Source organism: Protobothrops mucrosquamatus, unplaced genomic scaffold, assembly GCF_001527695.2.
Source record: "Protobothrops mucrosquamatus isolate PMUCROS unplaced genomic scaffold, P.Mucros_1.0 scaffold_60, whole genome shotgun sequence".
NCBI lineage: Eukaryota > Metazoa > Chordata > Lepidosauria > Squamata > Viperidae > Protobothrops > Protobothrops mucrosquamatus.
In genome coordinates, this window is record NW_015386136.1 from 859,502 (window position 1) to 882,552 (window position 23,051).

The following is a 23,051-nucleotide window of genomic DNA, read 5'->3' on the forward strand; positions in this document are numbered from 1 at the left end:
ACAGCAGACCTGTATTCATACTGCTTTATACAGCTGATACAGTTTTATTACAACAAACATTTAATCTTGAAAGGACCATGACAACTTTGGCCCATTTCTGTAAAAAAAACATTCATTACAGATCACTTATGAAAAAATAAAGATTGTGTGTTCTGCAAAGTGTTTTTAAAAATTATTTTGTACCCTTGAAGGTTCTAAAATAAAGTAGATTCCCCAATTCAGATACTTCAGCTTATGTTACTCTGGGAAGCATCATACACAGATTGAACAGTTGCTTCAAATGTGTAGAAGAGTTCAGCAGCAATTCTTTCTTTCTTCTTCTCCAGAAGTGCCCAGTCAGACCAATTCCCCTGAAGCTTTCTGAAGCCAAGACAATATTCCCAGCTCTTATAATGGAGCCCAATTAAACCCAGGTATTAAGTAACAAAACTTGGAAAGGGTACAGTCAAAATTTCTAAGAAAGCTATTCCAAGTGGTGAAATGCATGCTTAATATTGCCCTGTGGGTGGAGGCAGGACTTTCAAAAGTTGAAACGAGGACATGGCTCTGTATGTTTAAATACTGGCTAAAGTCTCGTTTCTAATCTCAAGGTCTGACATGTAATAATAATAGAATTATGTACTCTTTTTTTTCGAAGAGAGATGCTTATATGCTTGGATCAAGATCAGGCAATGACAGTGCTTAAGCAAAGGATCCTTGATATAAAATTATAATCAGAATATAGTAAAACTGACAGCAGAGCTGGAGGAAAATTTTGTAAAATTCCAGATCTGGAAAGGCTCTGCCCTTGTAGAGATTGTGTAGTGGCAATGCAGAAGACTTGTTATTTGGAGGAGTTTACAGGTAGTCCTTGACTTACGACCACAAATGAGCCCAAGATTTCTGTTGCTAAGTGAGGCAGTTGTTGTGAGTTTTGCCCCATTTTATGACTTTCTTGCTAGAGTGGTTAAGTGAATCACTGCAGTTAAGATAGTAGCACTAACTTAAATTTGTGTTAAGTGAATTAGGTTTCCCCATTGACTTTGCTTGTCAGAAGGTCACAAAAGGTGATCACATGACCTTGGGACACTGCAACCAGAATAAATATGAGTGAGTTGCCAAGCGTCTGAATTTTGATCGCATGACCATGGAGATGCTGAAACAGTTGCAAGTGTGAAAAATGATCATAATCATATTTTTCAGTGCCGTTGTAATTTCAAACAGTCACTAAACGAATGATTGTAAGTCAAGGAGTACGTGTAATGACATACTTTGATTTCTCCTTCATATTAAGAAATGTCTAGAAGTTTAGAGCTCATTCTGAGCTAACCTGCTTGTGTTTTACTTGCTGAATAAAGGAGAAGTGGGAAGAATCTTCACATAGCTGCAAACCCATGAACATCTCAGATTTTCAGTTCCTATCTCAAGGGATGGTCAGATCAAGGTCTTGCACTCTCATGGCCACAGCAGGTCAAGAAGTCATAGTACCAAGTTTTGATAAGAACCTTTGGGATTGTTGTTGTTGTTTGTGGGGAGCTTCTGCACAGAAACTAGCATTGTTTCTTGTGGAAACTGTCATTCTTAAGGAGCTTCTGGTAGCTTATAAGAGATTTGGATATCATCTTGCTTGGTTATGTTATGCTTTTAAATCTATTTGCTTGAGCTAATAATAAAGCTTAAAATTCCTTTATTTACTGGTGTGCTTGTTGTCCCTGGATCTAAAAGAACCAGTTGCCTGGGCACCGGATCACTGCCCTGATACTTTGCAAAACACTTTGAAATACAAATTCATATTCTGTCATATAACTTCTCTCAAGATATACATAAAGAAAGGCTAATATCTCTTCTAACCCTAATTTCTCGATAAAGAATTTTATGTTCAGTTTTTACTGGCAAATAAGGAGCCCAAAGAATCCTCCATTGCAATGTTTGTTTCTGCAGACAAATGGTTGTCCAATATCTTCTTAAAAACCTCCAGTATTGGAGCACCCACAACTTCTGGAGGCAAGTCATTCCACTGATCTAGGCTCTCACTGACAGGAAATTTCTCTTATCAGGTGCTTTGTAGAATAGATTGACACCTCCCCCCTTTCTTTGTGGTAACTCCTTACATATTGGAACACTGCTATCATGTCACTCCATTAAACTAGACATACCCAATTTCTGCAATCATTCTTCATATGTTTTAGCTTTAGATTAGCAACAAAACATCTTTGTTGTTGATCTCTGCACTTTATCTAGAGTCTCAGCACCTTGCTTATGCAACCAAAGATGTGGTCTTACCAAGGTATTATAAAGTAGTTTTAACACTTCATGTGATCTTGATTCTGTTCCTTTGTTAATGCAGCCTAGGACTGCATTGGATTCTTTTAGCAGCTGCAGCACACTGCTGGTTCATATTTAAGTGATTGTTCACTAGGATTACAAGATTCCTCTCACAGTTACTACTACAGGTAGTCATGGACTTACAGCAGTTCATTTAGTGACGGTTCAAAATTACGACAACACTGAATAAAGTGAATCATGACCATTTTTCATAGTTACCTTTGTAGCATCTCCATGATCATGAGATCAAAATTCAGATGCTTGGCAACTGGTTCATATTTATGACTGTTGCTATGTTGCAACCTTCTGACAAGCAAAGTCAATGGGGAAGCCTGATGCATTTAACAACTGTGTTACTAACTTATCAATTGCAGTGATTCGCTTAACTATGACAAGAAAGGTTGTAAAATGGGGCAAAACTCACTTTAAAATGTTTCAGTTAACAACATAAATTTTGGGCTCATTTGTGATCGTAAGTCGAGGACTAATTGTATGTCTCTAGAGTTTTGATACACCATGGATGGCCATTTCAAACCTTTTGGGTGTTGTTTCTGAAGGTGCTATTTTTGATTTGGGGCTCTGCCTGCAGATGTTCACTTTTTCATTCTTCCTTTCTATAGTATTAATTTTGTTTTCAACCAAACTCAGAAAATGTCCTTCCATCTTTCTGTCTAAAGCAGCAAATTTTAAGGCAAGGTGTTAGCATCAGTTGTGCAACTATTTATGTTAATATTGGATAGAGAAGCTAAATTAAGAAATGTATCTTTCTAATTTGTTTTATTTCAAAATAAACATTGAAAAAGCATCTCAATTCACAATTTCCAGATGGCTGAAGGATAATAATGACCTTTGGTACAGTATTAAGCCATTGAGAAATATCCAAATTTACTTCTTATTCTGTTAAGGAAATAGCAATCTCTCCTACTTACAAAAACAATCTTTTCATGGATATGACAAGTTTTCTTTTCTGCTAGTCTAGCCTAAGGAGGGCTGAATGACTTTCATCTTTAAAAATTTCATCTTAAAACGTGCCCCCATGAGTCTTTAAGAACAGAAAGTTCCAATAATAGCTTTTTAGAACAAGTAATAAACAAAATCTGGCTTAATGGGTCATTTGGGATATATCTGCAAAATAAATGTAAATACCATCACTGTTTGTAAGTTATATGTCTGAATATATTGAATTTTTCAAAATCAGCATGAAATATTCTGATTAAATGTTTGCTTCAGCATTTTAAGGTTTATTCTTGCCTAAGAAGGTTTTGCATTATGAGTACTGTTTAAACATCAGATTATACAGAATAACTGCATTTATCACGCAGAGTACAAAAGATATTTTTAAAAATGGTTTATCTTCACTTATCAAGTGTGTTTTCATGCCAAAAAAGCTGTTTTATACAAGAGCAGCTGTTACTTTGTACATATTTAATGGTTCCTGTTAAGTAGACTTGTCAATGATGCAATATTAAGATGCCAGTTTCATTATTCTGTGTCATAATATACCTTTGAAATCAATTTCACTTTAAAAAGTAGAATGGAAACTTAAGAAAACAAATTGTTCCCCATTTCTGGGCACAGTGCCAACACAAAGAAGTGTATCTGCATTACCATGTGCTAAACCAAACACTGAAATCCTAAGACTTGTCAGAATCCCCTGTTGATCAAATTGCATGTGGTAAGCTTTTTGTGAGAATAGGTGGCTGTTTTTTACAGATAGGCTAATGTTCATCAACAAATTAAAGGAGAAGGGTTGCATGCCTCCCCTCTCAGTATAAACTATATGTAATTCATTCTGAGGGGAATTAGGCAGTGGGTCTCTTTGTATCAACAATTATAATTTCTACTATCTTAAATTATAACTCTATTTTTAAAAAACTCCTATAAGAACATAACAGATCATTTTCATTTTGGGAATTATTATCAAGTTTAGGTGTTTTCAGTAGATTAAAGACACTTCTATTTCCTAAGCTTGGTCCAAATATAAAGTCACCTAAAGAAAGAATGGGTATTATTCCACTATTCCACCAAAGCTACCTTAGCACAATAATAGAATATAATTGTCACTCACAATGTTAGGGGTGCCTTCATATGTTCATCATCTGAGGCGATATGTCATAATCTATTTTTCTGAATTCTACATAGGACAAACGGGGCGTTGGTCTTACCTGAACGCCTTTTCTCAGTACGGAGACGGAGACTCCACCAATGGGTTTTCTTTGTCTGCCTGGTCTTGAGACCAAGTATCCAAAACTTGTCACGCCCCCTCCTGCTGGTAATCCAGTCTTAACGAGGGCGAAGCGGTTGAAGATTGACGAGGCGTTGGCTCTCAGTACCCTAACACAAATGGTCTGGCTGACCCTAGGGTGGGTGTGGAGTCTCCGTCTCCGTACTGAGAAAAGGCGTTCAGGTAAGACCAACGCCCCTTCTCCAGTACAGGAGACGGAGACTCCACCAATGGGACATACCAAAGCCTCACAGTCCCATAGGGCGGGAAAAAACAGAAAGGCTCAAGTTGTCTCTTCGGAAATCACTTGCTGGAGAACCCTCCTACCAAAGGAGGCGTCCGACGCAGCGAACCTGTCAATTTTGTAGTGGCGTATGAACGGAGAGGGCGAGGACCATGTAGCGGCCCTACAAACCTCCTCAATGGACGCCTGAGTGGCCCATGCAGCGGTTGTAGCTGCACTCCTAGTAGAATGTGCGGTAATATGACTTGAAGTCGGCAGAGACGAGGCCTGGTACGCCTCCCTGATGCAGTTCCGGATCCACCTGCCAATAGTGCTGGCGGAGACCTTCTGGCCCAGGGTACTAGACCGGAAGGATACCCATAGGGCTTCGGATTTGCGGAACGGCTCCGTGCGCTTGATATAACGCCGTAATGCCCTGCGGACGTCCAGTGTGTGCCACTGCCGTTCCAAGTCATGTGACGGATTTGGGCTAAAATTTGGAAGAATCACCTCCTGTGTTCTGTGAAAGGGAGTATTCACTTTCGGGATGAAAGAAGGATCGAGTCGCAAAACAACCCTGTCCTTGTGAAAAATGCATAAATCCGGCCTGACCGACAGTGCGGCCAGCTCAGATATACGCCTGGCCGAAGTAATGGCCACCAAAAAGGCCACCTTTAGTGACAGGTGTCTTAAGGAGACGGTTGCTAATGGTTCAAAGGGGGAGATCATGAGCGCGCGAAGGACTCGCGGTAACTCCCAGGATGGATACCTGTGAACCACCGGAGGACTGGTGTTACAAGCTCCCTTAATAAAGGCTCGAATCCTTGGATGGTGAGCTAAGGGAATAGAATCTGCGCAAGTGATAAGAGTGGATAAGGCCGCCACCTGCCTTCGTATGGTTGCCAGTGCAAGGCCTCTGTCCAGTCCATCCAACAGATAGTCTACGATTTGAGGAATGTTCAGTGTATTAATGTCCAATTTCTTCCGACGACACCAAAGGCAAAAAATTTTCCAAGTGGCGTCGTAGATACGGTTGGTTGACGGACGGCGAGCCGCCTGGATGATGGTAATCGCTCGTGAAGAGAATGATTCACGAGCCATTATTTGGCGCTCAAGTGCCAGACGGCTAGTTGCAGCCATTGCGGGTCTGGATGTCTGATGCTCCCCTGATGTAGTGATACTGTGTGATGAGGAATCTTCCACGGAGGCGCTTGAGACAGATTCACCAGGTCGGCAAACCACGGTCTCTGTGGCCAATACGGAGCCACAAAGAGCACCTCCGCCCCCTCGTGTATGAGTTTGCAAATTGCTGCCGGAATGAGAGGCAGAGGGGGAAAGGCGTAAAGTAGTCCCCGTGGCCATGGAATTCGTAGAGCATCCGTCCCTTCCGCCCTGGGGTGGAAGTAGCGGGAGTAAAATCTGGGGAGTTGTGCATTGCTCTGCGAGGCGAATAGATCGAGAACTGGGAGACCGAACCTGTGGGTGATGGATGAGAACAGGTTCGAGTGTAGCCCCCACTCTGAAGGGTCCACCGTGGCACGACTCAAAAAGTCCGCTTGTCGGTTGACCCCCGAGATGTGTTCCGCCCTGAGTGATCCCAGGTTGGGTTCCACCCAGGCGAACATTCGTCTTGCCTCCGTCATTAGGGATCTGGACCGTGTGACCCCCTGACGGTTGACGTGCGCCTTGGCCGCCACGTTGTCCGTGCGGATTAGAACATGACGGCCCTCGATCGAGCGTTTGAAGTGTAGCAGAGCTACATGTATGGCCCTGAGTTCCAACCAGTTGATGCTTTTCTGTTGATCCGCGGTGGACCACCGTCCCTGAGCTAATTGCGAATTTAGATGGGAGCCCCAGCCGTACAGACTGGCATCCGTCGTGATGGTGACTCTTTCCGGTTCTTTGAACAGCGACCCCTTGGTCACTGCTCGAGAACACCACCAGAGGAGCGCCCTGCGAACGGGTAACGGAACCCTGACCGGTCGACTGGAAGCGCTGGCATTTTGACGTTGGAAGGGGAAAAGGAACCACTGAAGGTCCCGCAGGTGCAGTCTGGCCCAGGGAATGATGGCTATGCAGGAGACCATCTTGCCTAACAATTGGGAAAGTGTTACCAGGGGAACTGTGCGCTGTCGGAATACCTGTCGAGCCAGTTCCTTTATGCTGACCGCACGCTCCTGGGAGAGATAGACCATGCAATCTGATGTGTCGATAATGGCTCCCAGGTGTTGCAGCCTGGATGAGGGAACTGTGTGGCTTTTTTCGAGGTTTACCGAGAAGCCATGTTGTCGCAGGGTGCAAATGGTGGTGTTCACGTCTGCTTGGGCCGCCTGGAACGACGTTGCTTGAATGAGGATGTCGTCCAGGTAACATTGGACTCTTACTGGAATTTTTCTTAATTGAGCCGCTACCACTGCCAGTACCTTCGTGAACACCCTGGGTGCCGACGAGAGGCCAAAAGGAAGAGCCCTGTACTGGTAGTGGTTGCCCTTGTAGCAGAAGCGTAGGAATCGACGGTGAGCCAATAGGATTGGGATGTGCAGGTACGCTTCCGTGAGGTCTATCAACGCCAGGAAGTCGCCCTGTCTGATGCCCCCCAGGATGGACTGGAGGGATTGCATTTTGAATTTCTTGTAGATTACATAATGGTTCAAATTTTTGAGGTCGAGGATGGCCCTCCATCCCCCGAGGTTTTGGGAACCACAAAGATGGAGTAGAACCCCTTGCCCCTGTATTCCGATGGCACCGGTTCTATGGCGTGAATCTCCATTAGGTGTTGGATGGCCTCCTGCATTAGCCTGTGTTTGGTAGGGTCCCTGGATACCGAACAGGCGGTGAAATGATCCGGGGGTGTGGTTAGAAATTCCAGGGACAACCCGTGTTGGATGGTTTGCAGAATCCAGTCGTCTGTGGAGGTCTGTTCCCATTGGTGGAAGAAATGTGTTAGTCTTCCTCCAATGGGAAGAGCTTGTGAGAAGTCATTTGGCCTTACGGTAGGGCCGGCCGGCCCCACGAAATGGCCGCTTAGACTGGTACTGCTGCCTGGGGTGGGAGCCTGGCCTATCATATGGGCGGTCGTATGGCCTAGCCGGCCTCTGGTTGAATGGTCTAGTGGATTGGGCGGCAGGTGCCGCCTGCTGACGAAATGGCTGCCTATGAAAAAAGGGCGTGGATCTTTTGTCAGATCTTTTGTTTAGGTGGGCCATCACTTTCCGCTTATCTTTATTCTCTACTAGATAAGGGGCGAGGGCATCCCCAAACAGGTTGCCACCCAAGTACGGGGCGGTCGCTAAACGCCACTTGGCTTTGGTATCGGCCTGCCAATGTTTCAACCATAGCATCCTTCTAGCAATCATGTTGGAAGCTATGGTCCTGGCAGAAAACACTGCCGATTGTAGCGTCGCATCCGCCGCGTGTTCTGTAGCAGCAACCATCTTGGCCAGGTCCTGGTGCGTCCTCATGTCTTCAACAGGCACCCTGGCCTGTAGCTGTTGAAGCCACAGAAGGGTAGTACACACAAAAAAGGATGCCGAGGTTGCCGTTTTGATGGCCCATGCCGCCGACTGGTGTGTCTTGCAGAAGGTCTGCTCCCACCTCTTATCATCCGCTTTGAGTGCCTCTAAGAGATCCCCCGCCACGGCCGTCTGGGAAACTAAAGGGGTCCAGGCCTCATCCACCTTGGGAATGTCCAGTGCGTCGGACAGATCCGTGGACGTTCTGTACAACCGTTTATCTGAAGTACTCGCAGAGGGGAAGGAGGAAGGAGAAGCCCATTGCTTCTTAATCCCTTCCAGAAAAATTGAGGGACACGGGACATGGTGTTCCGTCGCCACTTTTTGGAAAAAAATTGGCCTGGGCGTGGATGTGGGATCAGTTTGAGGTTGTGGAAACTGGTCAGTCCCTATGTTCGCCGTGGCCGTGGCTTTACGCAGAATAGTGAGGAAATGGTTGGGATTGAATAATCCCCCCGAAGAAGATGCCTCAGGTGGGAGCTCCTCGTCCTCTGAAAAGGTAATCTCGGGTGGTTCCTCCTCATGAGGTGATGAGTAACCACTGCCAGAGGACTGGGCCGGAGAATCAGGCTCCCGAGCCGCCAGGCACTCCATGGGGGGTTCTAATGAGTGAGCGGACAAGTCAGTGGCTTCCAGATCGTGTGGACGTGAGCGCTGTGCTAGAGCTCTGTCCACCACCTTGGCTAATAAAGCCTCCAGACGCCCGTCCGAGAAGATGTCCCCTATGTCAGGACCTCTAGGTAAATTGGGCGTTGGAGAGCCGACGGGCTCAGGGATGACGCCCGAAACGGCGGCTTGGTGAACTGAGATGGAGGGCAGAGGTGACGCCACCAACATACCCGGAATGGACCATACCCCCTGACTAGATGTTGATGGACCCAGTGGTAGCTCCATCTCGGTGGCCGCCATGCCATCCAAATCCATTTGGGCTTGCCTCTGTGCCCTGGAGAACTCCTTCTCCAGGACCTGGTGCCTACGGCTGGCTTGCTTTTCCGCCAACTTGGAGGACTTCTTAACCGTGTGCTTGGTTTTGGCTTTGCACTTGCCTGCCGCCTTCTGAGCAGAAGGAAGGTTGCAGCCATGACCGGGAGGTAGAGGATTCGCGCCTGAGGACTGGGGCAACGAGGGTCCTTCCATCCCGTTTGAGCTATCCCAGAACAAGAAGCTGAGATAAAAGCTCTGGCAGGCAAGCGTTGGCGGAAGCGGTATTGGAGCAAATACGAGGACTGCTCCCCTGGTCACCCGACCAATAAAAAATTCTCTCTGGACTATGGTCACGGCGGTTGAGGCAGGGCCGAAGGCACGTTTGGAACCACTGTTGAGCTCCTCCCGGAGGCCTTAGATGACCAGGCGGTGTGCACCAGAAAAAATTTTAAGAAGCCAAAATGTCAGGACACCCCAAACGCTGTGGAGGTCCGACTTGCACAATTTTAAGCGCGATGGCGGCTACCGGGGTGAAGAGAAAGGTGATCCTCTACCAGATTGAATCCTACCCAAATTGCCCAGACTGTGATTAGTCTTGGAGGAGCTTACTGGCAGGCCCCGCCAGGCCTCAAGTGCAGTAAATAGTTCAAAATGGTACAATGGGTCGGGCGCCAAGATGCTTCAAAATGGCGGCCGCGACTAGGTCGGGCGCCAAAAGGCTTCAAAATGGCGGCCACGACTTTTTTTTTTTTTGGAGCCTAAAATTAGGCTTCCGAGAGCTCCGATGTTCTGACAGAGATCCCAACGGGGTGGCACAGTGCTAATATAGTCGCAGACCAAAAGGCTAAGGCCTCAGGAAGTAATTTTCGGGCGCCGAAAATGCGGCCAAAATGGCGGCCGCAACTTCTCGGGAGGCTAAAAAACAGGCCTCCCGCAATCCTGCGCCCTCCCAGAGACCCAGTGGGACGATGCAAGGCCCAGGGGAATGCTGTTTGAGCTGTAGTCGCAACGGCAAAAAGGCAAGAATTAAAGTTTTTAGATAATTTTGAACGCCGAAAATGCAGCCAAAATGGCGGCCGCGACTTCTCGGGAGGCTGAAACCAGGCCTCCCGCAATCCTGCGCCCTTCCAGAGGCCCTGTGGGACGATATAAGGCCCAGGGGAATTGTGGCCGCAATTACAAAAAAAGGCAAAATTTGATTTTTTTGCAAATTTCGGATGCCGAAAATGCATCCAAAATGGCGGCCGCAATTTTCGGATCGTTTAAAAGGGACTCCGACAGGCCTGAAAGGCCTGAGGGGAGTCAGGATTTTGCCTGATTACCTCTAAAATTCCTGAGGTAAATAAAAATAGGGCAGGTGGAGGGCAAGATCAACAAGTAGTCTCTGTTGATCTTCTACCTCCCCCCCCCACTTTAATTTCAAAATTTGGGAGGAATGAGGGAAGAGAGATTTCACCCCCCCACACACTCCTCACCTCCCCAACAAGCTGCTAACAGCCTGAGGGAAGTTACACCAATCACTGATTTCATTATTAAAAATTTTGAAATAGCCAATATTTGAGGAGACTTCACCAATGGATTATGATTTGTCTAACCTGATCTAGCAGAGAGCCAAGCCAAAACGAGTCATCAAGAGCGGAGACCAAGTTAAGACTAGATTACCAGCAGGAGGGGGCATGACAAGTTTTGGATACTTGGTCTCAAGAGCAGGCAGACAAAGAAAACCCATTGGTGGAGTCTCCGTCTCCTGTACTGGAGAAAAGATAGCTTTTGCATAAGAAAATAAATGGATAGTAATTGAACATCAGAGCCCAAAATGGAAACAAAACAACAGCATAACATTTCAGCCTCACAAACACTGTCACTGGCCTCAAATAGAGTGGTGGAACAGGAAACTTTGGCAGCAGAATTACAAACAGTTAAAAAAATTACAATCTATTACTGAAGATCTGAACAGACTAATGAGCTCTTAGCCTATTACTTTTGCTAACTGATAAAGTGGCACTCTGTCTCTTCCTCAATTTCACAATCATGTAAGGCTTCTAATTTTGTTTTTCCCCATCCACTTCTCCCTCTTCCACTCCCTAAATTAAGTTTGTAATAGCAAACCCACTCTAAGCATCTGAGGAAATGAGCTCCTGTTTGCAGTAGCTTATGCCCTAGTAAGGTTAACTAGCATCTTGAAGATACTGCCATTTTCAGTGTCTACAAAAACCTGACATAATTCTACAGCTGCAGTGGCATCACTTTTTAGCTATCACTTCATAAACTTTTTCTTGAAAATCACAAAGTGTTTTTATCAAAGTGCCATTGTTTTTGTTATTTCTTTGAAAAAGCTGTTAACATGTTCATATTGTCCCAGTTATAAATGTCAATTTGTTTTTCTTGACAGAATACTAATAATTTGTATTTAATCCTTCTAAAAGTGAACACTTCCAGTGATATAGGTTTTACCACTACATATAACAACCTATGAAGTGACAATAATGTCTAGTAATTTCATACTGTATGTTTTTATGGACAGTAATAGGAGCCGCTTGAATACAGGTAATCTCCGAATTACGAGCATTCACTTAATGCTTGTTCGAAGTTACATGATAAGCGCCCCCTAGGGCTTACAAGCAAGTCCCGGAAATATGAATATTGCAGCACCATGGCAATCGTTCGCCCTTATGAGCGACCGCAGAGGCTCTGCAACATTCATCCTGGTTATTCCCTCCCTCCCCACCTCCCTCCCAGGTCTCCCTAGGCACCAGCCCTTCAATACTCACCCTGCAAAACTCAAGATCCTTCGCTTTCTTGGCTACTCCAGACCTTCAGTGAGTTCGCAGAGAATGGAGGCTTAAAGAAACACAAGATTACACGAGATCAGTGGGGTGAGATCTCATGCTACTGATCTTGCGTGATCTCATGGTACTTTAGGCCTCTGTTCTTTGCAACAGAGAATGAAACGGAAGCCAGGAGATGCTTCCTTGTGCCTCCGGAGGCTGGATTGGGATGTCGGAGGCCTTCTCCATGCTGCTGCTGCCCGGATCTGAGACCGGGGAACGTTTCCAGGCAGCAGCACCTGGAGAAGGCCTCCAGCACCTGGATCGGGCTGCCGGACGGCCACAGAAGCATCCCCTGGCCTCAGATCTGGGCAGCAGCGGCCTGGAGAAGGCCTCTGATACCCCGATCCAGCCTCTGGAGGCATGCAGAAGCATCCCCGGTATCAGATCCATGCGGCAGCAGGAATCGTGGCAGAAAGGAGATGGATCTTTTGAAGGTGAGTCTGGCACGGCAGGAAGGGAGGGAGAAGCATGAGGTAACTTAGTGGGTCAGGGAGGCCTTGGGGGCCTGTTCCATCACTAGGCTCTCCATGGCCTTCCCCATCCTGAGATAGGGAGTGATCTCACTTGAGGTACAAGATCCACTCCCACGAGTTTTCAAGTAACAAGGCTCCATTACATTTGTAACTCGAGGACTACCTGTAGAGGCAACTCCAATTGCTATTAAAGATGATTACTATCTCCTTTTATATCTTATATTTTCTGGCAATAGAAGATACCAGTTTTATTTATTAAATCCGTAGAGATTCCAAGACATAAAAACACAGAAGATAATTTAAGAGAACCTATCGTGGACCTGTGTATGACACCACAAGAACAGAAATTTGAAGGCAGTCTCCTACCATGCAGTACAAGTGATGATTTCTTCAAATATATGACATCCAACAGCTCTACAAGGTAAAATGCTTAAAGCAGGCGACTATCAAACACCAAAGACAAATTTAAAATGGGGCTATAAACCTAAAATGTATAGTATAATGGGAAGAACAGGTGTTGAAGAATATAACTGGGATGGATGGATTTAATCATATTTGTAATGGTCACCTGATTGTATACCAATTCTGAGTGGTATACAGTATTAAAAACAGATTGAACAATACAACAGCAAAGAAAAAATTACAATCTAGATATCTTCTATGCATGCAACATTCCCACAAGGAAACTGCCACCCAATCTAACCCAAGGCCTGGAGGAAGGTTTTAAAGGCCCATTTAAATGAAGTCAGGAGAAGAACACTACAGATCTCTAGGAATATGCTGTTTCAAACAAGGCCCACTTTCTAAGTCCCATAAAATGACATTTTTTAATGAATGGAACCCAAAGTGTGTAAACTCTGTTGTATCAAATAGGACAAGCAAAAAGACAGAATAGATAGATAGACTGCTAGATAGTCCTACAGATAACTTTACTGACTTTTGTCCTTGATAGTTGATAATACATAGCTTCAAAATTTATATATTGTAATAGGGAGATGTTTTAGGCAGATCTTTGTAGATACTTCAAGTGATGCAATGATTCCTAATATACATTCAAAACTGCTATTCAGATTTCTTACTGTACTTTGGAAGAAACCTTACCTGTTTTCTAGTTTAGTAAATAATCATTTGTTTTAAGAAGTCTAGCATGTATTCATAAAGAAATATACATTGATTACTCCCATTATTATGTTTATCCTCATCATTAGTGAATATAGATTATTCTATATTCAGTAATGTCAGTAAGACATACTTGACTTAAACCTATTATTTAGCGTAAACCTAGTTAACTTCATTAAAATATACTTTCAAGTAAATGTGTTTAAAACTATTGTCCAGTTTTAAAAAGAAAATCTAACTAGATTTTTAAAAAGAAAAATCCAAAAAAGAATTTAGTATTGATTAAGATTCTGATCTTGGCATACTTTTTTAGAAGATTCCCTCAAATGAAATGAAAATCAGTTTCAAAGGATTATACAATATATTATATTATACAGATTATTCAGAACATTTTAATTTCAAGTTTTCTAAAGAAAAGCGAATTTTAGTCCATTGTTAATACAGTATGAGCTTTCTGCACTAGATAGCTCCAAAGTTCTTCAACCTTTACTTTTACTTCTTTCATTACTGTAGCTGATGAGCTACTGTACAAGGATCATCACAAGTAGTTAATACTTCCATCTAAATCAAAAACTACTTAAAATGCTTTCTCCTCTAAAACTGGGATTATTGTTTTTTGTGGTAGCAAACATTAAAGAATCTCCACCCCTCCAACAGTTCTTTAATGCTGCCAACCCTAAGATAATACGAATCTACAATCATTTTGTCCCCTTTCATTCTGAATTCTTAAAGAAAGCATTCAGTTATTACTGCAAGTACTTTAGAAGTGAACTTTTAAATGTCAAACTAAATGCAAGTTTAAAGGAAACTTCCTGTAATAAATTTATATTGGTATGAAGAATAATTGTCTACTGCTAAAAGGCATAAAAGATGAGAGACTGCATATGCATTGTTACAAAATATGCATATGATCATAATATGCTAATGTTAAGGAATACTTTGCATATATTTCCATATTGTCAAGTTCCAACCCCTTTTAAATTGACATTAATACATATTTTTGCTGTATAGATGCTTCTGAAGGGATATGGGGAAAATGTAGTCAACAGAAAAGACTTGAGCTGCATTCCCAAATTAATGAGGAACTAGTTGTGACTGAGCAGCTTTTAATTTCTGTTGCCAAGTATTTTGATTAATCACTAGCAATCTATACAACTTTAAAGATCCCTAATCTCTTTATAAAATGTTTAATTTTTTCTATATTTCTATGCCCCTGACTGAAATTGAGTCTTATACTGATTAAAATGCGGACTACTTTTGAATACTTAGTTCTTGATCCATATTAGAGCAGGGGTCCCCAACCCCCAGTCCATGGACCAGTACCAGACCATGGCATGCCAGCAAGCAAAGCCCCATCTGCGGGATGCAGGTAGCACACAAAACCATGCCCCCTCGGGTCTGCAACCATTAGACCAAATCACTCACACCAGTAAGATAAATTTATAAACAGTTTTATGTGTTTATAATTGTTATATAGTTACTTCAGTTTATTCAGCAATTGCTCAGTAACAATTATAATCCTGACCTTCATGCCTACTTGCTCCTACTCAAGAATTATTAAAGTAACACAGTCTGTGAAATAATTTACTTCAAGTGTATGTGTAAGGAAACATGATTGGTCAAAACCCTCACCGGTCAATAAGTTGATTAGAAAAGTATTAAAAAATAGGTTACATCATTGGAGAGAAAGCTGAATTTTGAGAAGCTATCAGGATTCTATCTATCTGCTGACAAATGTTTAAAGTTTTTATTTCTTTGCAAGTCTAATCTATTTTCCAGAGATCCTGTCTAACCATAGAAAACCAATACATCTTTTATCTTTTCAATATCATATTTAGTATCTTCCACTTGGACTTTTTTTTTGCAATCTTCGTAGACATTATATTACTAGACACAAGAGTCCTTCAGCTGGATTTACGTCTATATATGTGTAGATATATGAGATGAGAGCTGGTATGGTATAACCATTAAGGTGCTGTACTAGAAGTTGAAAGACCCAGATTATAGTTCTCCCTAGGGTGTAGGAATCACTGCGGTGACTTTGGGCCAATCCCTTTCAGCCCTAGACATATACCTACCAGCCCCTGCTGAAGCAGCATGGTAGATTATGGCCCATAGCTTTCAATAAAGAGCCCTGAAGTAGATTGATTTGGGGTTAATGATGTTTATTATTAAACAACATACATTTTCTGCTCAGAAAAGGACGATAATTCTTGAATCCTTTTTTGGCATCACAGTATTGCTGCCTGTCCTATTTGAAAACTTAAAAAAAAAATAACCCTGGATTGCTAAACAAATCTGTTGCCTTCTCCTATACCAGATTAATGATAGAATCTCACGGTTATGATGAAGAACTAAATTCATTACTGAGGCCTGACTGATCAGCTTGTATATTAGCTGGAAACTAACTCTTTTTCTGAACAAGTAGCATTTGTCACTAACCACATCTATAAGAATGAGAGGTTTTCAACATTCTTTTTTAAAAAGAGAATAAAAAAGTATCTGGCAAACTGTACTAAACCATTTTCTACTGTATGTACTCCTATAAATGAAAACAAATTGTTACTCTGAAAAGTCTAGTATTTGTACATTAATACAAACTGAGCCAGCTTAAACAGAACCTATTTACTCATGATGCAGCCTTTGGAATTAAATTAAACTTGGCTTTGTGTCAAGAGCATGTGATATAAGCACACCAGACCTATTAATGCAGGCATGTCAAACTGCTGGCCCACGGGCCGGATGCATCACGCCGAAACTGCGCCCACCCTATTGCCGGCAATTGGGAAAAAGTCACGATATGTCGCGCAACATCACATGACGTCGCAGGTTTGACATGCATTAATGCATCTTAGAAATAATCGTACTTCATACTGCTTTGCAGAAGCATTTATGTATATTAGATAACAGTTGCTTTTATCCCTTTTTGGGCTTTTTGTGTTGATTGACTGTGATAAAAACTAGAAGCAAGTAACTTCTTTTAAGCCTTTGGAATATATATGAAATCCGCCCAAGTTTTGTCTAATTTTAAAGAGATGCCCAGAAAGGAATGATAGTTTTAAGCTCTGTTAAGAACATACAAATGGAAGAGGTTACAGCAATTTGGCAGCTAAAAAAAGCAATTTACAGTTCACCAAGGAGTCCACAACTATGTGCAGAAAAGCTGATCAACAACTACGGAAAGATAATGGAAGTAGAAAGCAGAACAGAAACTCTTTTAATCTAGTCTCAGTTTCTTTGCCTGAGCCAATAAAGCTTACTGGGATGAGATATCTGTCTCACTGTAGTTTAGCATGGCTCAAAGAAAATTCTAAAATTCCTATAGATTCACAGTAGCTTACATAAATTTGTCTGATTTCAGTTCAGTTAATTTTTGCTTCTAAAATGAAACAATAAATAATAAATCCAAACCAATCACAGATGGATTTGTCCAGGCATTTTACTTGCTTGCTCAACCAGAAGACATAAAAATAATTTATTTATAAAAATAATAAATATATTAGCATGGCAGTATGTGTGTATAAAATATAGATAAAAAGATATACCCCCTAGGTGCGGAGGATTTTGTTCAGTCAGGCCATGCTTCAACAAATTAAAATCTTCCTGTTTTGAAGCTTTTGGAAACCAATTTAATTTAAATAATAATTTTGATATTATCCTGTTCATATTCTATGGCAAGATAAGACACTTTTTCCATTCCCAGAAACTTCATACATAAGTAAAATGCTATATGTGATATCTTATGAAATTTAGAGATTTTGTTATGTTACTTTATTTGGATCAGCCAAACCTAGGTTTGATAAACTTTTTCTGAAGACAGATTTCTTTGGTTGTCATTAAGATTGTCCCACAAGTTAGTTTTACAGGAGTATATAAAGAATGTTATGCTGTAAGTATTATTAGGCATACCACGTGTGAGCTGAAAAAATCTGGATGATCACAAAATGGCAACAAAGGATAGCATGTTTTACTCTTTGCTGTCATCTAATAGTCTTCTGATTATTTGCAGTCCATAAATAGAATGCCTAAGCCTTATTCAATGTTAGTTTTGGTTTTTCTTTGGTGGGGGGGGCGTCTGTTTTTGGTTAGGCTGGACATTTGATTTTTTGTTTTTTATTGCTACAGTTCTTGCTATTTGTACAATTTTTATCATTAAATATAGTTTATAATTATTTTATATATATAATTATGACTGTATTAAAATGTATCGGAACCAGTGTGGCATAAGTGATTAAGGAACCTGGTTAGAAAGTGGCAGACTGTGAGTTTCAGTCCCACTTTGGGCACAAAGCCAGCTGGGTGTCCTTGGACCAATCATTCTATCTCAGCCCCAAGAAGCCAGCAATGGAAAACCCTTCCAAAATCTTTCCAAGAAACCTTCAAGGACTTGGTAAGGTAGTCACCAGGAGTTAAAAAATGACTTGAAGGCAATAATAATTAAAATGCTTCAGCACATTTAACAATATATCATGGGACCATTGGATAATACTTCTTCTTGCTGTTCCATCTTTTCTAGTGAAGTAGACAAAAGGGAATGCAAGTTTTTGACAGACTTTTGTACTAAACAGGAGATGAACAAAACTGCATGTCAAACAGGTAAGGGTGCTATAAAATACGTATAATGAAAAGTGTAGTAGAAATTGGTGACTTGACGGATCAGTAGAGTTTTCCAATCAGAAATTTCAAAAATTGTGAGGAATCTACATTCAAAACAGCTGGTACCATTCTATTTGACGGGACAATGAGGGCCCGGATTGTTGGGGGCAATATGCTGACTCTGTAAACTGCTTAGAGACAGCTGTAAAGCACTGTGAAGCAGTATATAAGTCTAAGTGCTATTGCTATTTGCTAATAGGGGAAGATGATACTTAAAAAACAAGAGGGCCTGAATTATTGAATTAAAATATGAATTATAAAGTAATGAGGTAAACATGACTTCTGCCTCACTACTCTCTGTGTAGGAACAGCTCCAGAAATATCTGGAATATCTAACTCACAAAGAGATATTAGAATAGAGAAATCAACAAGGAGCAGTCTTTAGTCTATTGAGGAACCCATTCATTTTTCCCCTAGACCAGTGATGGCGAACCTTTTAGAGACCGAGTGCCCAAACTGCAACCCAAAACCCACTTATGCATCGTCGGGTGCCGGGTGGGTGTGGCCCATTGGCTGGGTGTGGCTGCGGTGGTAACGGCAGACTGGGTGGGACTAAAAAATTCAATCAATCGATTCCAACTTTGCAAGATATTTTTTTTCCCCGCAAGAAGTTGAAATTGACTGATTGATTGAACCTTTTTTTTTTTTTGCACAGAGCAGCGGAGGCCTAAAGCGAAAAGGTTTTATAAAACCCAGCTGAAGGCCTAGGACTGGGGCGATGGCACGCGTGCCCACAGAGAGGGCTCTGAGTGCCGCCTCTGGCACCCATGCCATAGGTTCGCCACCACTGCCCTAGACTCTCCCTGGATCTAATTAAAAGCTGATTTGCAGTCAGTGAAGTCTATAAAAAGAGATGTCTAGAATAAGAGGAATACTTTTCAGCTAAATGGTAAAGGACAATATCTAGACTTGATTGCCCCCTCTAAAGTCAGCCTATTCCTCAACAAAATATGTTTATTTTTGATCCAATCCCATTATTTTAGATAGACAATTTGGTGTTTAGCTTTCTTATTGTATCAAACAAGTTAATTGGTTTATAGTGGGCAGGGTCAAGCCTATTTCCTTTATCTTTATAGAAAGGGATAACAACAACACATTTCCAGTCCAACAAAAAACATACTGAACTGTTAATGGTCATAAATAAAGCAGTCATCACTGGAAGCCATCCTTGTTCTTCCTTCTGGGGAGATAAATCCACTTCTCAGGGCTTCTCCAAGTCCTAACTGTATAAGTAGTTCTACTTGTATACAGTAATAAGGTCCTTAAGCTCTGATGTAGATACAGTATATAACAATCAGTCAGGAAGATCATTTTGAAAGTAAGTCACAACTGGATTATTTAATTATTCCATTGTGAAGATACATTGGAAATTATTCTCCCATGCTTCTGCAGATATTTGGCAGGTTAAACCAAAATCTCTATCATTAAAAAAAGCTGTTAACTAGGCGCCATATTCAGGATGGGCTCTTAGCAGCCGCAGTTAAACTCCTTTATTTCTCTTTATAGTTTACCTTTTTTATTTTAGATCTTTTTTATTCTAAAAACAGTTAAAATACACTGAAAGTGCTGTTACATTGAAAGCATTTACTACCAGGAGGGCAGCCTTTTTAAAAATTTTGATAAAAAGAAAACCAAGATTTAGATTCCGTATCAAACCAAGATTTAGATCTCCTGAGAACAATCTTGATAGGGAAGAACGAGAATAAAATATTGATAGTGTACCTATTTCTGCTTGTCTGCTTCTGTCTTAAGCTTTAATAAATTAATTAATTTAGGATGTTGTTTTTGTGGAAGTCTAGTAATTTTTCATCCAGAAATATGCCACTTTCTTTGATGAAAGGTCCAGAAAAAGTAGGCAAGAGTGTCACTTCCGAACAATTAGCCTCACTGGACTCAGTATTGCTGCTGTGAGGACGTGCACAGAATTATATTATGAAAAATCACCTTACATGCTGAAGATTTGCCATTTCAAATAATTAAATGAGCTTCTTTTGCTTAAAGCTTGATTTGGCACAAAGGCAAGCTTTTTAGGACTCCACCCAGATTTCCATGCATACCAAGAATAAACTGTAGTACACACCCTGCACATGGCAGAGGATATTATTCACCTGATACTTGCTACTTCAATTCCCAAAAAAAGAAAGATGTGAAGGAGATAAACAGAGCTGCTTGTTCAGCCTTCGGGAAGAATATAAAATTCTGCATCTTGACTGTTGCCTTTTCTACTGACATAGAATTATTACTTGAGTAGTAAACTGAAGATGCTACACTGAGGGGTCCTTGGTGCTCTCTGAGCTTGGCTGTTTTCTTGCAGACATTTTGTTACCCAAACTAGGTAATTAGGTAATCAGTGCATTGATGATGTTTACCTAGTTGATGATGCTACCTAGTCTGGAAGAAAACCACCAAGCTCAGAGAGCACCAAGGACTCCTCATTTCAACCCTGAGCTACAAATATTCTCCTTTATTAGATGCCACACTGATGCAGATGAATGAGATAAGATTAGACGCCATGTTACCAAAATATTTATTAAAGCATGTTGCTTCTACTATCTATATGTTATTTTTCCACGTGAGAGGGGAGGGATAGACACATGTAAAAAGCATAAGGAGGGAACGACAATGATGGGTTACTCTATGTATACACACTATCTGTAGTAATCATATATAATCAGTAAATGTATTGCTTATATCCATAGGTATGTATACACATGCATGTAGAAAACAACATGCATCATTTAAAATCAAAAGCTAGTTAAATTATAACCATTTTACATGATTTTCTAATAGTTTACTCAGATACTTGTTTGGGGTTTTTTTTTAGAAATTTTCCAGGAAGTACATGAGGAACAGGTAAGCACTTTTCCCATTTTCTAGTATAAAATGACAGGTTTCTGTCCCCCAAGGGCTTTTTTATTATTATTTCCACACAGCAACTGAAAGCCTTATGAAAGTTAAAATATAATAGATTTCAATTTTCAAATCAATATATTCCAAACTATAGTTCATGTGTTGCGTAAGAGTGTCACTTTAAGGATAGTGAAACATGTACGAGTAGGCAGCGATACAAATTTTCTAAATAAATAAATAAATATTCGAGAATCATGTTGGAAATACAGGAGAAAATATTAATTGGTTTCTGTTTTATAATTATGGCACTTGGGATAGCAGAAAATTTTGCTATAAAGAGAAGTATGGAAAAAAATGTAATGTGCAAGTCTTGGGTTTGTTAGCAAAGGTCAGCTCATTTGTTCAAAGGTCCATTTTGTGTTTTTTTACTTGCATTACTTTAATATAACAACTAGGCTGGCACCAATTAGAGGATATAGGAATAAAATATTAGCTACCTGTTGAAATGCAGATGTCATACAACTTTGCATTAAAAAGTCTCTTTGTTAGAACAAATATACCATCAGATAGAGCTGCTAGTTTTTTTTTCAAGATTGATTTATTCTGACATGTCAAAACTTAAAAAAAAAAACTTAAAAGTTTTACTTGAACTTGCCAGCATACAAATAAGCCTAAAGCAGCTGTATCTTGCACATTTCTCCTGCCAAAATGTATAACTTGTTACTGAAATGATTAGAACATATGCTAAATATTGCAATGCGGCAAGTTTCTTTTTGTTTCAAGTTCCACACCTACAGTAGTTTATTTCCATCAGGAAGCTGGAAACATTTGTAGATTTTACAAAAAGTAATTTATCATTGTAAGGAAATATGTTCTTCAGTACAGGACTCATATTTTAGGCCTGTTGTAGTATATTACAAAGTACGGCCATAATTGCAAAGGTCCATTTTCAGACATTTTTTTAACATTTTTTTCTCAAAACATATATTTTGAGATTTGACTTGAAACTTGCAATATTTTTAACCTGAATTACAAATAGTTCTCTCATTTTAAAACAAATTCAAGAAAGCAATCTTTATCTTTCACAAGCTTTATTTATATCAGAATGATGACCTTCTGCTTTTGTTTCTTGGTTTGATGTTTTTAATGTAATCCTTTCTTTAGCAAAAAATAATCAATTTATATTATATGATTCATATACTATTATTATTTTCCACTTTCTCTTTCAGCAGGAAATTAGAGGAAAGAGCTCTATCAAAGTAGTGCATTTTGGTCTGGTATAAACCAGAAATATTGATGAATAGTAAAAAAAAAAAAAAAAAAAGGTCCTACAGATCACTTGCTGTGAAAAACAAGAAGCTTTCAATTAACATATATTCTGAAATCATATTCAAATAATTTACTAGTAACTGTTAACTGCTTGCATAAATGGTTAAATCAAGGAGAATTAAATGTGCTTGGCTCTGCCTGAATCTTACTATTTTTATGTCAGTCATATAATTCATTTAAATACAGCAAGGTGCCTTATATCTACAGTATTGTATTTGTATGTTCCTAGAGCAACATATGTGATGATTAATCACCATCAACATTATATATTTAGAATATCATAAGAATTTTTTGCCCTGGGTGGAAACTATTTCATGAACCTATTTTATATTAACTGAAGTTGTTGATAGTTGTTGATACTGTAAACAGATAATAAAATATTTTAATTATGTACTTTAAAGGTTGATAAATAGACCTTTGACTAGATTTTAATTATATTATTAAACATAATTCTATAGTTTTCTTTACATTTTTGTATTTTTATTTGCGGGGAATAATAGATTTTGACTAAAGCATATCACCTAACTACTGTTACTATAAACAATGTAAAAACTACGAGGCTCACTTTGGTTCTTACCATAACTACAATGTAGGAGAAAATAAAAC

At 40.5% G+C, this 23,051-nt stretch overlaps 1 protein-coding gene across 1 annotated transcript in view; it reads left to right on the forward strand.

Moving 5' to 3' along the window:
• Window positions 1-23,051, forward strand: part of WDPCP (WD repeat containing planar cell polarity effector) — a 143,682-nt gene extending 120,631 nt beyond the window's left edge. Inside the window, exons 16-19 of the mRNA XM_015812363.1 lie at window positions 12,759-12,912; window positions 18,127-18,206; window positions 21,091-21,119; window positions 22,346-23,051. Coding sequence (XP_015667849.1) covers window positions 12,759-12,912; window positions 18,127-18,206; window positions 21,091-21,119; window positions 22,346-22,399 — 317 coding nt within the window. The 3' untranslated portion in view covers window positions 22,400-23,051. The remainder of the gene's footprint in view (window positions 1-12,758; window positions 12,913-18,126; window positions 18,207-21,090; window positions 21,120-22,345) is intronic.